General features: G+C 42.7%; 1 protein-coding gene across 7 annotated transcripts in view; it reads left to right on the top strand.

The window, feature by feature from the left end:
- The window catches only part of LOC104377105 (histone deacetylase 4), a 245875-nt gene that overhangs the window by 64653 nt on the left and 162956 nt on the right, over positions 1–18266 (top strand). For all 7 annotated transcript variants that reach the window (XM_086616117.1, XM_086616114.1, XM_086616115.1 and 4 more), the window contains exon 2: positions 14407–14478. In XM_086616117.1, coding sequence (XP_086472243.1) covers positions 14407–14478 — 72 coding nt within the window. The remainder of the gene's footprint in view (positions 1–14406; positions 14479–18266) is intronic.

Below are 18266 nucleotides of genomic sequence, written 5' to 3'. Positions count from 1 at the left end.
TTTGACCTAATGAATAAAATAGGTAGCAGGTAGGATGAAGCAAGGCGTTTGCTTTCAGACCCAGTTGAGTTTGCCTGGACGCTGGGCAGGTGGGGAGCAGGCTGATCTTCGTCAGGATGGGTTAATTATAATTTCTGCCTGTTTGATGGATGTATGTGAAAATGAAGGGAGCTGGGTTTTACACAAATAGCACTGTCCTACATAATCCAAGCCTGGGGGAGAGGTGAGCTATGGTTACTGTGATAGACGGGTGATAAAGATGCGAGGCATGAGCACCCGTGGAACTGTTGTTTCCCAGTATGTCCTGATCCACATTGAAAGAGGTTGGTGTGACAGCAGGGAGGTGAGAACAGCCCTCTCAGGGTCTCGCTTGAGCTTCTGGAGTTGTAGGTCTCCAACAAGCTGTGTGTAAAGCAGAAGTGTCCAGTCCAGCTTCCCTGACTGTGCTGTTTGTTTTTTGCCTTTGACTGGAAGCTTTCTCAGATCTTTGAAGGATATTTTCACTCATGTGTGTTTTTTCGCCAGCATTTTAGCTCTTGTTTTGTAGAAGAGAGGCTTGATGGAACACTCCGAAAGGTTGAAACTTGAAGCCTTGCACTCTGATAGCCATTTGAGACGCAGCAGCTCCATCAAACCCAAGTCCTGCTCTGTGTGCTGACAGTCCTGTTTCCAGCTCTCCATATTTTTCCTCAACGAAAAAGTCTCCCTTTTTTCCTCTGCTCTTTCCAATTCTGCCATACACTTGAGAAACTGCACAGCTTGTAAGGCAAGAAGGCATCTGGTTAGTAATGAAATCATAGATGGTTCCCATTGCCAGCAATATCCATGGAGGAGTCCAAGCATCAGTTTCCTTTGCCTCTTTTCTCCCTGCCCTCTGCTTCATCTAGGAATTTTCCCTGGGTTTGCCTGCTTTCTGAAAGCATTAGTGTCATGGGTTGCTGAGTAATTATTATCCCTTCCCTTTTCTGCTGTGGAAAGGGATTGGAGCCTTTGGACACAGCCTGCCTTGGAAATAGTTTAGTGAGTGAGTCTCATTTAGCGTGTGTGTTAGCGGAACGCAGGGCTGGGGTGAGGAAGGGAACCCGTGCCGTTTGGTTCGTATAACATTCCGTTCGTTCCCTCTTTTAATGAGGCAACTCTTTTTTTCTGCTCGGTATCTCATTAGCTTGAACATAGCGTCCTGTAAGCGTGTGGGCAGGAACTGGAACCTCCTTCGAAGCCGCGGAAGAGCCAGACTATCTTTCAGCTGGATTTCTTCCTGACAGTTTATTCAACCAGAGAGAAGGGAAAATTAAGCAGGTTATTCAACCTTCTCTCCTGGCTTTAAAATGTGCTTTTGTAGGTCTCCTGCTGCGGACAATTGCAGATAATTTCAAGATTTTTTTTTTTTTCTCCTTTCCTCACTTCATTTTTGTATCACCAATCAGTTTTTAAAACCTGCTGAAATCCTAGTTTTGATTAAAGTGGCATTATATCTGTGAATTTGTAGCTATCAAATGTGAATTCATGTGTTCTGAATAGTCCGTGATTGGGAACTGGCCGGCTGCCAGCAGCACCTCTCCTGCTGAATGCTGAGGGAGTCCCGAGAAGTTTGGGGTTTTTTTAGTGTGCTCAAATCCATGGGATCTGGGAAAAATTGGACTAGATGATCCTTTGAGGTCCCTTCCAGTCCCTAACATTCTGTGATTCTGGGATCTGTCTTGGCAGCTTAAGCACCTTGCATTGATAATATTGATCTCCTGTAGAAATATTTATCTGTGGTTGTGGAACACTGGCTTTACCCCGTTCAGGTACCTAGAAGGACGCAAAGTTTTACTGACTTTGAATAAAAGGCTACATTAAAACTTGTTGTTTTTTTAAAAAAAAACCAACATGCAGTTAGCAGGGAACAGGAGCGTTTTGCAGAACGGCTCTTGAAAAAGTCTGTTGGTTGAACATAATATTCTAGAGTTAAGTTTAGTGCTTGGACTATGCTAATTTCTTAAGGACAGTCACCTTTTCAGATGGATAGCACCCTGCAGATGGTGGCAGATTGGACCCTCCTCCACTCTTGCCAGGAGCCTGTGCTCGCTGACAGATAAAAGCAGTAAGGATGAAGCTATCCATAAGAGCTGATGAATCTCTTGCCTTTAAAATCGAAGTGCTGTGTGCCAGGGAAAGTATCTATGAATATATTTATAGTAATAAACAGCATAGTCTCGGCTCCTTCATTGCAAGTGGGGAAATTGCTGTTCCACCAAGTCTGTGAGAGCGGAATCTACTTTTAGATGCTCTGAAATGGTAGGTTGTTTTTTTTTTCTCCAGGATTTAAAGATATCTGAAGTCTAAATTTTAGAAATCTGTATGTTAGTTGCCATGAAGATATTATGTACAGACTATCTAAAGCTGGTAGGTAATGGCTGATATATTCAGGAACAGGTAGAGTGGGACGATTTTCCTGCGGTCTGATGTTGATAGTCATTGACTTTATATTGGATAGGGCTGGGATAATGGAAAAGTGCTGGGAAAAGGCACCGGGTTGGTTCTGCTTGCAGCATCTCGTCTGAGATGGCTGTAACATCAGGACATAGTGGGATCCTGCAGACCCCACCCTGACTCTCCCAGCACCCTGGGGAGACAGGGACACAACGATGTGTTTCGTTCTCCATGTGGTGGAAGCCCTGAGCTGTCCTGCTGGAGCTTGAGGCAGCGCTAGGCAGGAGAAGGTGTTGGATGGCCACCACCAAATACCTTCTGATGTTGGCTGCAGAAGAGAGACTGCGGGAACTGCCTGAGTAAGCTAAGCCTGAACTAGAGCCAGGTCTCTGACATAGTCCTGGCCTGGTATGTGGCATGCTTAATGGTGACTGTGCCTGTGAAATAAGATAGCAGTCTTTTCAGCCCGTAACTGGAGAAGGAAAACCGTGGGGCTTTCAGATGGACCGGCGGGAGGTGCTGAAGCTGTCGAATGGAGGCTGAGCCGGCCCCTGCCCCAGGAGTCGGAGCGCATTCGGGAGCAGTTGGGACGCTGATGTTACAACACCTTTGTGGTAGGCTGCACGTGCTGGGGAGGTATTTGGCATTGCATGGGAGCAGGTGCATTTCTGAGCAGATTTTTCTATCTTTCCTTGGGTAAGACTGAGTAATCTCTGACTACCAAGGTGCGACAAGTGATCAGGTCATAGGATACTTGTTTTGCTTCTGCTGCGAGTGCGTGCTCGAGCTTGTCCGTAATTGGACTTTGTGGTTATTTTCTGCGTACCAGATGAGCAGATTTTGAAACTTGTTGCAGAAGAATGGAATGAAAACCAACATTAAATATGGATATTTTTGGCTTAAAAGGAAAAATACACATCAAAAGTGTGCTATACATGCAATTTCTTTAATGTGGGAATTCTTTTATTTTTTTCTTCACTTAATGCTGTATCTGTTCAGGGGACAGTGGAAAGTCTTAGGGGGTTCTGACTTTCCTTACCCACAGGAGGAAGCAAGTTTACTGAAATGACTAGCTCTTCCTTTTTACTGTAGTTATGTTAGACGACTTTCAGTGAGCTTTATCTCTTTGATCTAATGGATAAGTTACCACAGACCTTAAGATTACTTGCATTTCCATGTAAAGAATTATTTTATTACTGTGGATTTCCAAAATGACATCTCTTTCAAATTTTGTGTGGATGAAGTCGTCAGAGTCTGCTGAAGAGACTGGAGATTGTCATGTTTAGTAGGAGTTGCGTTATCCTCCCACTGTAAAGAATTAAGGAAAATAATGGCGTAGGAAGTAGAACACAACACTTTTACGATTTGGTGTTTGAAAAGTAGTGTTTTGTCATTCAGATATTAATCTGTAAACACCTTGAGGACTCTAGAATTTCCTGTTTTAACACATCTTAGGTATTTGGCTTCTAGGATAATTAATGCATCTTAGGTATTTGGCTTCTAGGATGACTCCCTAGCAGTATATTAAAGGTTACTTTTCTTGTAAGCCGTTGCTGTGAGTGTTACTTTTAACTTCATGTTAACCAAAATGGGATCTGTTGGATTTATCTTTACTAGGTTCTGGGTAGGAAAGCAGTACAAAACTCTTGCAGACGTTATGCCTGAGCACCTTCTGAAGTATTCCTGTAAATTATAAAGCAAAAGAAAGCTTAAAATCCATCATAGCTCTTGCTTGCGAGGTGCTGAGTGTTGTAGTCTGATGCTGGCTTCAGTGGAGCGCTGCGTGTCCTCCACCTGACATCTGGACCTGGGGACGTCTCTGGAGTAAACAGTATTGTCAAGGGCATGGAGGAGGTTTACGATTCCGGATACGTCACCCTCTTCTGTAACTAAGATGGACATGGGCATGACCTACCTTCTGCTGCATCAAAAGTAAGAAGTCAGAATTATGATATACAAGACCGTGCTGATGATGTTTTTGCAGTATGTCACTGGCCATGGAAGGTGGCTAACTTAGGTATTAGATGGAGTAGTAGTAATAACGAAAAAAAAAAACCACCACCACCAAAAAAAACCCACAAAACAACCCCATATGAACAGGATTGGATTAGCTTTCATCTGGCTGAGTGTTTTCTTGATTATACTTGCTGGCCAAAAAGTAACATATTTACACCCCAACTCTAATATTTATTACTTTTTTAAAATTTATTTTCTCCTTTCCTATCTCCCATTCTGCCTGTGGAAATCTACAGCATTTTATTTTTACCATACACCTTTAAAGTATGCATAAATAGTGCTTAAATACTACGTTTGTTTTTGTTGAATTCTATAGGCTGTTGCGATGCACTGGATTTTTATAGCAGTAGCAGTTGATTCCAATTGAAACCATAATTGGTATTTCGACTTGATAGCTGCTGTAAATCTCGAAGAAGGAAAGAGAAGGATGCTCTCATTTTGTTAGGCTGCTTCTCTTTAGGATGCATAGTGCATCTTCCAGCTCTCTGGGCTAATTAAAATGCCATTACAGTACATGTGGTGCTACAATACAGTCTAGGGAGACTTCCAAAAATAGATTCTTGAGTGCAGACAAATTAGAGAGGAAATATGCACTGAGCATTTTCTCATAGGTTTAAAGAGAAATAATCCATTTGCTGCCTTAATTGCTTTCTTGTAAATGTTGAAGACTTTTTTTCCCTCTGTAAATTCCGAATGAGTAGACAAATAAATAATACGTCCATGATAATTACTATTCTCATTACTAATATTTTAACTTGTTGTTACATGCCGTAGCCATTAATATGCAAGTCAGGATGTTTTAGTGGACTGTGCTTAACGGTCAGGGACGGAGACTTTTATTCCTCAGCAATCCTATTTGAGCTGCCTGGTATCCCAAGGCTACAAGGTTAGCGTATAGTCTGTTTTTAAAAATACAGCAATACAGTTGACTGGAACCACCCACTCACCCACCCCAAATCCTGCCAAGGAGTAACACAGATAAATATTGTTTGCACGTCGTTCAGCAAAACAACCCTCCAACGGGCGTACAAAATGCAAAATACTCTTTATAATGTGGCTGCGGTACGTATACGCCGATAGCAGGAGAAAACTAGATGTTCTTGGGCCTGGAAGGGATCCATGAAATTGCCGTGGGCTTACACGTGTAATGGAGACAGCGCATAACTCCCTGGGCAGTGTCGGGAAGAGTGAGGAGCTCTCACTTTTCACAGCCTGTAGCTCCCCGTAAGCTGCTGCCAGCAGCCTGGTGACGAGGGACGCGACTCGCGCTGCCTCGCGGACCGCCCGGCGGTCTCGGTCAGAGGGAAGAAGCTGCGGGAAGGCACGAAGAACAGCTCGTGACTGTGATAGCAAGTACCGTGCAGAGGGTCAGCTCTGTGGGCTGCAGCAGGTGATGCTGATGGGGTTGGACACAGGCTGTGGGGGGGTGTTTTGAAGCTTAGTCCCGTCCCCCAGACATGAGTCCTCAGTAGTAGCTGCGGCGTGTTAGGCTGGGTGTTTTGGGTTGAGTTTGAAGTGTATCTCCACAAAAAAAAATTCAGTCTGCGTGCTCAGGCTGCTCCATGATGCAACTAGAAATTCAGGACGTGGCAAAATGGGGCAGCCAGAGGCTCATTCCAAGAGCCCGCTCCCAATGCGGAATGGAGGCTGATCCTGCCAACACTCCTCCGCGTGCAGGCTGGTCAAGCACACACTCGCTCATCTCTTGAGTGAAGATGACGGTGAGGCTGATTCTGTCTTTGAGCTTCTCTGAGAAGTGCAGTATCGTTGTGTTTAAGTGTCTTTTCAGCTGTACCTGGAAGCAGACAGGAAGGTGGAGTGGTTGGAGAGAAGGGGAATGGAGCCTTTTCTTTTCTTCCTGAGACAAGGTCATAATTGTTTTACTAGAAAGCAGCGAGGAGAACAGGGTAATTGTTTGCTCGATGACAACTACAAATCCAGAAACATTCCCTTTCTTTGTAGTATCCTTAGCGAAAGTTTAATTTTAAATGTGGGTGCACACTCTTGAAAGGATGTGGTTGGGATAGTCTCTCAGATGCCAACCGATGGCTATTTATTCCGGGCTTGCTGTCAGCTGCCTTCTTTTGCCTGAGGCTTTTTATCGATTGGGCGCTGAGAAATTAGAGCTTCTTTCTATTTTGGCTTGGAAGGCATGGGGGCAAGCTTTTGAGCTGTGCCTTCCTGGCGAAAAAATAGCCCAAATAATCTGATAACTGTCTTGCAAGTGGTTTGCAAAGAAAAACAACGATTATCAAATTCATCACCAGTCACTTGGACTGTTGCAGATGTCTTATTGGGATGTCTTATTGCTCAACAGTTTTCCTCTGCTCTCCTTTTTCTTACCTAGAAAGTGGAAGCATATAAACAAGAAGCTCTAGGTCCTACTCTGTGACTGAGAATGGTGCAGTCCATCAGAGGTTTTGCAATTTGTGTGCTGTGCCAAGCCCAACCTGAAACCAGCTTGGAAAGGAACCTGAAGCTGTGAACGGCGAGTGGCAGTAGCTGCCTCTTGCAGAGGACACGGATTGGCAGTTCCATGGCAAGGTCTTAGGTTTTAGGATTTGTTGCTTACAGGAGGCATAATTCCCTGCCTTTTCAGAAATATCCCGTTGCTGCTATGTAATGAAGTGTTGTCCAGAAAGTAAATGACTAAAGAAGACCAGAAGTGTATTTGGTCGAGAGGTCTCAAACTCCCTGCGTTAACAGATAATTGCTCATCCTGAAAAAGCCTTGAGTCCGCTCTGTCGCCTTCCCTCAACTGAGAACAGGCTGATGCTGGAAAATCTAGAGTTCTGCAGACCCTCTGTCTCATTTTTAAAATCATTTCTCAGAGGTTTCTCCTGGATTGCCTACAGTTCATGGTCTGGTGTTGAGTCTAAAATCGGGGGCAGCACTTTGGACACAGGGGCTGTCAAGTCCCTGAGTAATGACCTCCTGCCATGTGTATGCACCTGCTAATGCTGCTTGGAATGAGCTCGTGTCTTCTGCATCGTTGCAAAACGGTGGATTCTCAGTTTTGTGAAGTGCTTTGGCTTTTCTTTGTTGTGTCCTTGCTTTGCCAGGTGTTTTTTAGCTCGTAATAGTGTATTTGGCTGCCATTGTTATTATCATCATTAAGGTGGTAGGGTTTTACTCTTTTGTCATTGAACCTTGCATCCGTCCGTTTTCCAACTCATTGAATTCTGCATCTCATGCTCCAAAGGGGGACCTCTGTGATGTGAGGGCACACCTGGGTTTTAAATACATCTTTACTACTCTTACCAGTAAATTGTGAACTACGGTAAAACACCAGATCCAGAAGCAGATGATGACTGAGTGGGCTTTTTAAACCAGGTGTGTACTCGGTTTAGGTTGATTCATGCAGACCTGATTTTCATACTGATGTGCCCTGTGTAGCCTCTTGATGTGAGTCGTCGTTTTTTGTTTGTTTGGTTGGTTGGTTTTTGTAAAACTTGAGTAAAGTGAAAACTTTTTTTACCATTTGCCAGCCAGACATACTGACAGGGAAACAAATCATAGAATCATGGAATGGTTTGGGTTGGAAGGGACCTCAAAGATCATCTAGTTCCAACCCCCCTGCCATGGGCAGGGACACCCTCCACTACACCAGGTTGCCCAAAGCCCCATGCAACCTGGCCTTGAACACTTACAGGGATGGGGCCACAGCGTCTCTGGGCAACCTGTTCCAGTGCCTCACCACCCTCAATGTAAAAAATTTTCCTTCTATCTAATGGAAATCTCCCCTCTTTCAGTTTAAATCCATTGCCCCTTGTCCTGTCACTACACACCCTTCTAAAAGGCCTCTCTTCAGCTTTCTTGTAGCCCCTTCAGGTACTGGAAGGCTGCTAGAAGGTCTCCCTGGAGCCTTCTCCAGGCTGAACAACCCCAACTCTCTCAGCCTGTCTCCATAGCAGAGGTGCTCCAACCCTCAGATCATCTTCGTGGTCTCCTCTGGACCCTCTCCAGCAGCTCCATGTCCTTCTTGTGTTGGGGACTCCAGAGCTGAACGCAGCACTGCAGGGGGGGCGGGTCTCAGGAGAGTGGAGCAGAGGGGCAGAATCCCCTCCCTCGACCTGCTGGCCACACTGCTTTGGATGCAGCCCAGGACACAGTTTGCCTGCCTTCAGCTTCACCTTGATTCATCTGTCTTGCTTTTCATGATAATCTGATTTTTTTGTTCTGCCCCTTGAAATTGTCCTGTCTTGTGGGAAACCAAATCCTAGTCAACAGTACTGATTTTCTGCAGCTCTTCCTCCTGCCTTTCTCTCCCGCCTTTCTTAAAATTTTACATCTACAGCTCTGTAGGACTTTTCCTCTGCTCTGGGTGTCCTTTAAAGATAATTGCTGGTTGTTCATCGCTTTACTCAAGGAGTTCAAGTAGGCCAGGGTGATTTGCATCAGGTTGAAAGATCTGAATACATGGAAAACTATTTAAATAACCTCTTCGTTCCCAGTTCTGCCCTGCATTTCTAAACTCATCAGAGTTAATTATAGTAAGACTGGTTACAGTTCTCTGTAAGAGCTCACTGAATGCTTCAGCCTTCTGTTTTTGCTCATTATTTGTCATCTTTTTTTTAAAAGTAATAAAGCTAGACTTCTCTCTGTCTTTTGTTTTTGCTTTGGATGATGATATCTGTTTTACTGCTTCATCTTTTCTGAGGGTTTTTATCAGGCTTGTTTCTGTCTTATCGTGGTGTGTACTGTACCCATCTTGTCTTTGTTTTGCTATTTTCAACATGTTTAAATCCTGCAAACCCAGCTACTTCCAAACCTACCCTGGCTGTGTTTTTAAAATAACTTAAACAACTCTTTGGAACAGACTAGGATAAAAATAATGTGTTCAAGTTCCCATCAATGAATAATGGCTTCATCTTATTAATTAATGATTAGAAATACCCATCTGTAAACTAAGCTACACTAAATGTTCTCTAACTCAAGCAATAAATCAGACAGGCTGGTGTCTGCCTCCTTCCAGTCTCGATGGACGATGCAGTTTGTCTTTTCCTTGCGAACATCTTGGACTGGACAGTTTTCAGGCACCGATTCATTGTTTCATCTCCATCGTTTCATCTCCAGGGCCATCAGCCCTGGGATTCATGTGCCTGGTTCAGCCTCCATGGTGCAGCTGGGAGAAGTCACTCTTGCTGTTTGCTGATTTTTTTTGTGAAATCATGGGATTGATTCATACAGAACCTATTCAAGACGGCATTTTCTTGACAACTATTTTTAGTAGCTTCGGGAACACTCGGCTAGTGGAGAGTCTGAAAATATTTGGTAGGTAATCTGGTTTGTCTCAGCACTATTCAAAGCAGGGTTTGTGGCTTGTAAGAGGCAAATCGTGGTGGCATGTTTTGACCTCTTTGCGCTTTCTTTGCCTGTTCATGGCAGTAAGACAAGCCACTTTCTATCCTTGTCTGCTTTTTGGGGACTGCAGAAGCACCTCTGCCATGCCTTCTAGGCAGTAGCAGGGATAAAACTATAGATCTGCGTGTGACACAGATAATTTTAGTGTCTTCTGAGGTGTTTTTTTTTTTTAAATTTTTGTAATTACCAAAGCTTTCCCTGTAGATACATGGGGAAGCGTGGAGAGGACTGGAGCTGGATGCTTTGTAAAGGTAGGAGGAGGGGTTAAAACTTTTTTGCAACAGAGACTGATTGTATTCCCTCTGGCATTTGCAGACCCAGACCACTCTTAGTGCTTTCTAAGCGTTGTGCTTTTCCCTTGTCACACAAGTCAATTACACATCGATTGATTTAGGAGAGGGTCTCCAGTGATGGTGGTAAGAAAACCCAGTGCAGCAGTAGCAGAAAACAAGCTTTTCTTGAGCCTTAGATCTCCCCAGGTGACCAGTTTATCTTCAGAGTGATGGTGCGACAGGATCTGTGAAGCAGTCTGGTTGAATACGCAAAATGTAGGGGTATTTTTTTTTTTCTCTTTTAAAGCTGTTTAGAGCACATAATCACAGCCTGGGACTCCAAACCCCTCCATCTTTCAGTGGTCAGTTCTCAGTTTTTTTTGTGATGTGGTTTGTTGTTGTGTTTTTTTGTTGTTTTGTATTTTTTTGTTGTTGTTTGTGTTTGGTTTTTTTTAACAGACAATTTTTTAAAAGTTTGACATCAATTTTGCTCTTCTGTTTGAGAGGAAGAATCAATCAAAGCAAGTGCTGTTGTGGGCAGCAGTGTCGCTGAGCAATATCCTGGCATATTGGGTGCATGAATTTTAGTATTTGATCAGAATTTGATGTCTGACAGTTACAAGTGTAAAGCCTTCCTTCCATTGCTTCTTTCAGAAGGTTTAGGGTTTTTTTGGTTGGTTTGGGGTTTTTTTGGTCAGTGTTGTGTTGGCAGTAGATCTGATGCTTCATTAAATGCAGCGTTATTTTAACTCCTAAAAAACTGATCACTATCTTGAAATTACAGAATTTATTTGCTTCTTGTAGCATTTTTAGCTTGTTCTAGGAAGCTGAGTAGCCAACAGGAATATTTAACTGTTTCAAGACGTGAGGTATTGTATTCTGAGTTTTTTTTGCCTTGTTTTGGGGCTCAAAAGCCAAGCTAAGTCTGCATGTACAACTCATAGCAAGAGCTATGAGTCCAAAACACTCATTTTTTTGTTGTGTGAAGCTCATTGATGGTATGAATGGTGGAAGCTTGGAGTAATACAGGTACTGTGCAACCACCGCAATCCAGAGCAGAGGAAGATTTTGCATCCTAAGTAGCTGACCCAACGTAGGACTGTGGTGCTTTGGGGAGAATCTCCTGCAGTAACTTGATAGCAAGTGGTATCTGAAACCAGAGAGACTCTGCCTGCATTTATAGAGGTGGTTGGAGTAGTTTTTGACTATGGCCTATGGCTGTCAGGAAGGGACAAAACTTTGGTTGCATCTTGGAAAGTCTGGTTCAGAACATAGGCATTCCTTAAATATGTGCTGTTTCTGCAATGAGCCATAATAACTGTATAAAATGAGTTTGAAATATCTCTGAGGTCCTGAGTTTTTCACTGCTGCTCATGTTTTGTAGTAACAGAGAAGGTGTGTGTATGGGAAGCAACAGCGCAGAACATGCATGTGTTTGCAGCTACTTCAGTTTAAAAGAAACCACCCAAACCTCCTCAAACGTTAGGAGTGAAAGTTCTAACTTTCAATGTTAGAAAGCCAGTAAATGGAAAAGTCTTCAACATTGCTTAGCTCCTCAGCGTTTTACTAACTGTGGAGATGCCAAGGATGCTTGTTCCCACTGCAGGGCTGCTGATGGATGTGCAGGGTCCTCACCTGCAGCCAGAGATGATGCACTTTGTGGTACCCATCTGCAAGTCACATGAGAGAGGAGGATACAGAGGGCTGGAAAAGAAGGTGGTAGGTTACCAGGAGCAAGTGGAGTGAAATGATTATGATCTGGACATACCAACCCAAAGGGTTTTTTAAAAAAAAATAACAAAAATATGGCAATCAACTTGTGCAGATAGGGTATTTGCTGTGTTGTGATTGCTGGGTGCGTGCATTTAGTGTGGTCTAGTACCTGAAGGGGCTACAAGAAAGCTGGAGAGGGACTTTTTACAAGGGTGTGTAGTGACAGGACAAGGGGCAATGGCTTTGAACTGAAAGAGAGAAGATTTCCATTAGATAGAAGGAAGAAATTTTTTACACTGAGGGTGGTGAGGCACTGGAACAGGTTGCCCAGAGAAGCTGTGGCTGCCCCATCCCTGGAAGTGTTCAAGGCCAGGCTGGATGGGGCTTTGAGCAACCTGTTGTAGTGGAGGGTGTCCCTGCCCATGGCAGGGGGGTTGGAACTAGATGATCTTTGAGATCCCTTCCAACCTTAACCATTCTAGGATTCTTAACCATAGGTCAGGGTGTGAGATAGTTTACCCCTCAGGAGGAGGCAAGCCATGTTCTAGAATGTATATTTACATCTTATGTTAACCTTTTTTTTTATCCATACAAGTAGCTTAGGAGAAGAGATGCTTTACATAAATATCTCCTGAAAAATTACCTTTTTTTTTAAAAAGATATTTATTTTTTTAATCACTCAATACAGCAAATACAGAACCTCAGACTTAATTTGCTTTCACTTTCGTTGTTTAAGACATCAGTGCTGTAAAAGATGTTCTCAAACATTCTTCTGTGATTAGTCTATTGCTCATTTTGAAACAAAGATTGAAGAGTGTTGTTTTGTGGTCTTTTCAAATTAGTTGAAAATGTATAGGTACTTTATTTCTTAGAATTAAGAAAAAAAAGTAAATCTTAAAAATCCCCACTAACCAACGTTTTGTTACTGACCTCTGATGCACGGGTGAGACTGAAAATTCGCAACAGTGGAGGAGGAAGTCCACAAACAACAGAACAAAAAGCCTGTATTTGTTTGGCTTCAAAGTGGAGTCCCTGCTTTGTGCAGGTGCTGTGGACTTGATGCTAGAAGTAGGTGGGCTCTTGTCAGTTGGTCTCTGCCAGCAGCTTTGTACCACTCGAGGTACGGGTTTAATACTTCACTTGTTCAAACCATCTGGATTTCGCATGAGAAAGGGCACCTTCAATCCAACAGCCTCACCACAAATGGGTGTTTTGGTCAAAATTGCCCCGGATTTGTCTCGCAGAGCACCTGGGCTGCCAGTAACAAGGCTCTGTCTTGTAGATGGACCCTTCTCCTCTGAAGGCAAGTCTTCGTCTGAAATAGCTCAAACAAGTACAGCAAACCCAGCCGCTCTCTTGGCTCTAGACAAAAGCCAAAAAAAGTTATGATGTGAATAATCTATATTACTTGTTTGAGAAGAACTCAGCATGGTTATAGCTTTAATTTGTTGACACATTGCCTGAGGCTGCACTGATCCTTGGGTATATGGTCATTAGAGGCAAACCCATGCAAGTGATGGAGAAGACCCAACTACGTTTTCTCTCCAGAAACCTGGAATGGAGAAAATATGAGAAGAAAGCAAAGTGTAATTTTTATTTATATTTTTTTAATATTATTTTGTATGTTTTTTAATGTTTAACTGACATCTTAACGTTTTTATGATACTGTCCTTTGCTTTGACTGAGAGAGATGGAGTGGCTTCTTTGATGTCTCCAGACAGGGTTTGGCTTGATCGTTTCTGTGCTGCAGCACAGAGTGCAGAAAAGCATTAGAGGAGAACAAGTGAGACAGAACTGGCAAAGGTGGAGATATTTACAGTGGAAGAAATGGACTTGAGATAAGTTTTCTGTATTCAAGTATTCATAATCTAAGTACTGAAAACATAATTTAGCATTTTTTTTGCTTCAACTTTTTATTGGAGGCAGCGGATGGGAGGGGAGTGGGTGACTGGAAAATCGGGTCTGGCAGTCTACAGCAGTAGGTATCGTGTTCTTCTGTTTTAACTTTACCTGAATGCAAGATACAATCTTGGAAATATTTTAAATAGAGAACTGCTTCAGCAAGATGGATTTCTGCATATCATTTACAAAGTATGTTTCTAATGCCTTTCTGAAATCCAAACTTATGCAAAATGGGGCTTGTTGTGCATGTCTCTGCATTTTAATCTCCTGCAGTGATTTGCCAGTTTTCTTTAACATCTCCCTGGCATGTTACAGCCATTCTTCAACTTCACTTCACGGGGCTGCGTTTCTGTCTTAACTCACTCAGTTCTCCAAGAAAGAAAGGAATGAATTGCAATTTAGTTATTGTATGGTAAGATTTATAAGCTGATGCGCCTATTTCCTTGGATTGGAGTCAGTACCAGTCGTGGATTGAAAGCTGGGAAAACTGGAGCGCAATTCGGGCTACAGTATCTTTTATTTTATACTTTAGCCTAAGCAGCTGTTAGGCAGCTGTCCTGTTAAAGTTCTTGTTTCCATTGATTTGTGCTACTTGTGTGTTTCTATTTTACATTGATAATTGGTTAGTGATTTTTTTTTTTCTGCTCGGAATCTCTAAAATAGCTCAGCTAACCAAACAGTTGATACGATATATTTTATTTTATTTTATTTTTTCTCTTTCCAGATGGGCTTTCTGGCAGAGACCAGCCAGTAGAGCTGTTGAATCCACCTCGAGTGAACCACATGCCTAGCTCTGGTAAGAAGAAACTTTTATTAAATGTTGTTCCTATTCTGGGAATGCAGTAGAATATTCTGCAGCTCTATCTTGCAAGTGGGAGAGCAGAATGCAAATGCGAAATGCTGAAACAAAGTCTGTTAGAACTTGCACGCATCTACTTTCCCAGGCTGGGCGAGTGGGATTTGGGAGCGGAGGGAGGATGTAGCACGGCAGCCTTGGAAGTCTTAAATAGCTCAGCCCTCACCGTTGGCAGGGGGCTAAGGAGAGCCTAACCTGGCTGGAGCTGCCTGTTTTTCCTTAAAAAGGAGAGGACAGCAGAACAAACCAGCGCCTTACGAGTCTTTTCACAGCCTGAAAGGAGCACTGCAAAGCAAAGTAGGTTTTTGAGTTGCTGTTCCCATTAAGGAGAAATCTCCTGGCGTTGAAAGCCCAACACAGGCTGATCAAAGCGTATCACACTGGGCTCTGGGCTGTTTGCTTTTCTTCCTCTTCTAATGATCCTGCTACAGTGTCTCTTGGGTCTTGTCCTTCTGGTATGAAGCAGGCTCGGCAGCCACAGCGTTCATCCTGGAGACTCGTCACAGAGCTGCGAGATGTCTTGTGGCTCACAATTGCAGCACTTCAAGTGATGGAAACCAAAGTTTGGGTCGCAATACAGGAAATGCTATGGGAAGCAATCTGCTGCTGTCTCTTGTGTTTCCCCCTTCTCTCTTCCAAAAGTGTTTTTTTTCCAGCTGTGAACAGATAGAGATATTTATGCTAGCGATGATTTGGTATGTAAAGCGTTATCTACTTTCCAGGTAGAAGCTTGAGTTTTCGAAAAACCCAACTTTCTCTTCTCTGCTGCCTTCCAAAATGCCTTTAGGTCCTTTTATATTAAGGAAGAGATCTCGCAGAAGATCTAAGCCCTTGTGATAATGCAAGTTGGAAAAATGTAAACGAATCGTATTCAAAACAGCTTCAGTAGATCAGGAGGGGAAAAAAAAAGTGGACTGTGACCTAACCTAGATTTTTGTGGACTTAAATGCATATCTGGGAAAGGAAATTTTTAAGGAGTTAGAGCTATTGGGTTGGGAAAAAAGGGAGAGATCCTCGTTTACCAGGTGTGAGTGTTTGCCTTTGGCTTCTGTGAAATCTCTCTTCCCTCTGTGTGCTCCAAAACTCGTCTGTCAGGTAAGGGAGGTTATATTTTCCTAACCTCGAGAGAGATTCTCGTTTTAAGACTACTGTGGTAACACAGGTCAATTTAAAGGTTTTACTCCCCATTTTGTATCCATGTGCTAGATTGAATTTTGTGGCTCTGCCCAAGAAGTGTCACAATCCTCTCTTCTGTCAGTAGAATGGCCAGTATTGTTAATGTGATGGGTTTTGTTCTTTTAATTTTTTAAATTTTTTTTTAATTGATTTTTGTTGTTGCTGCTTGTGTTTAATGTTTCCTTTTGAGATATTTCAGGACAAAGACTGGTGCTAGTTAAGAACTTGGGTAGCCTGATGGTAGAGTTGGGTGTGCTCTGACTGTTTTTCCCCAGATGAAAGGAGGCTTTTTTAAGGTGTTGTGGACTCATACAAATGGACTCATTCCATTTGGAGTGTTTTTAATAGCTCACCTGTATGCCTCCTGAAAAACCAAACAGCCAGCCATCACTGGGGAGCTGTGCTCAAGTTGAGTGGGCGGGATGTGAGATAGGCAGTGACGTCTCTGCCGAATGACTTCTGCCAATGTTTGAGCCGTGGGGATTCCTGTCTCACGCTGGAAAGGTCAGGAAAGTTGTGCATGTAATGGGCGAAGGACAGGACCAACTTGGAATGAAAACAGGACCTTACGCAAGAAGCAGCGTTGGCTCTTGGACAGTGACCACCCAGGTACTTCTCACTCGAGACCCTGTACTTACTCAGTTTCTACGAAATTTTAGAGAAATCTTTTCATCCCTGCAGTGCATACACAGGCTGGAAATGTCTGTCTTATATTTTGATTTGCAGAACAGTAATTAAAACCTGGAAGCACAGTTTAGCCAAAAGATGTTTCAACATGTTTGTAAATGCAGGCAAATATCATTGATCTTGGAAGTGGCTCAACAGCTGGCTTTCAAGTGTGGTGCTTGCCTGTACCTGGGTATCCTGATGGGCTTTTAAAATGACTGTTAAAAGTTACTGTCAGTTTGAGGGAGTTCCTCACTTGGGCAAACTGTTGTCACGTCTGATTTTTATCATTATTACCTTTAGGAGTTTGCTGCAGATCCTTCTCAGAGAAGAAAGGAGAGGTAATACCAAGTATTGCTCTGGAAAAACAAGTTATGTGTGGGTTTGTGGGGTGTTGTTCCAAGTCTCCAGCATGGCTGAAATAATGGTGTTGAAAAACACCTTAAGGAAAGAAATTGCTTAATCGTGTCCTGGGATATTCCATTTAAAACCTTATCCCATCCTGGTTATGGTAAAACGACCGATTTGTGGCCCTCACAATGAATAAACTTGAGCAGACAATGAACCTTTATCCCCAGAACTACACTTCTAGTTGAGATAAAATCGTTGGGGTATTCTTGTAGAAACCAAAACGTTTTCCCTTCACCATGAACCAAGTGAAGGAGAAGTTTGATCCTTATTAGTTGTTCTTCTCTGATGTAAAAGGGTGGGAAAGGGACGTACAATACCCGGGTCCTAAACATGCTCTGTTCTGTGGAAGCATCATAAGTACAAAAATCACAATGTTTAGAGCATTTTTTATGAAACCGTTTTAGGAGTGGATTGGGTTTAGTATGGAGTTCCATCATCAGCAAGGTGTATTTTTAGGAAAATGGTTTTTCTCTCTGCTTTTTCCATAAATTAAGGATTAATTTGAGGAAGAGAAACATTTTCTCTCTTCAAAAATGTATCATAATCGGTGCTTCTGAATCTTGGTTACTTGTAGAAGTAAAACAAGACAAAAACCCTACAACCCACATCCTGCACAGGAATATAACAATCTGTTTGTAATGCTGCTTGCTCTTTTTTTCTGACTTCAGAATATTACTGCATCTTTGACCTGGAGGAGCAAGGGGCAACATTGCTTTTCCTTAACTTTTCCTTGCTGAATTCAGAGATCTTCAAAGCAAGGACTACAGAGATTGTTTCCAGTTAATGTTGCATGGAAAATCTCGTTACGATTAAGGGTCCAAGTTTAGCAGGAAAGAAAGCTTCTCAGATACGTGGGCACAGAGGTGGCCACTGCCTGGTTTTGATGGGTGGCAGCGGATCTCTTGTAGAAGGCTGAAGGAATTGTCCTGCAAGTTAGCATACTTGGATTTAACTATTTTTGTGTGTGTGTTTTACAGTATTTTTCTTCTTTTTAGCAGTGAACTTAGCTGCATTCTGCATAAGACAACTGATTCATATGTGAGGAGGGAGGGACAGAGCTCTCTTGTCCTCTTACTTTTTCTTCCTGTGCTTTTAAACTCAGCGATGCTCTGCTTTTTCCTTAGTGCAAAGCTGGGGGGCCAGTCTTAAAGACCTCGACTGTATAAGTACCTAGATATTTGGTAGGTAATCTTCTCAAAAACTTCACTTGTGTACTGTTGGTACCATCCTGGAGATTTATCAAAGAGATCTTCATTAAGCATACTTTGTAGAATGAGTTTTCTTTCTTTATAAGGCTGTGTTTACAGTACTTTACATAACTACCTCCTGTGAGTCTCTTCAGTTTTTCTTGTTGGTATAAACTTTATAGCTGCTCATTTTGTTATACTATGATCTTAAGCAATTTCTTTAGTATTAGAAACGTGAGATATCTATGATATGTAAAGAAAATGCTAGAATCAAATATGATGGAAACT

This window comes from Tauraco erythrolophus, chromosome 8, assembly GCF_009769465.1.
Source record: "Tauraco erythrolophus isolate bTauEry1 chromosome 8, bTauEry1.pri, whole genome shotgun sequence".
NCBI lineage: Eukaryota > Metazoa > Chordata > Aves > Musophagiformes > Musophagidae > Tauraco > Tauraco erythrolophus.
This window is presented reverse-complemented; position numbering and strand designations above follow the sequence as displayed.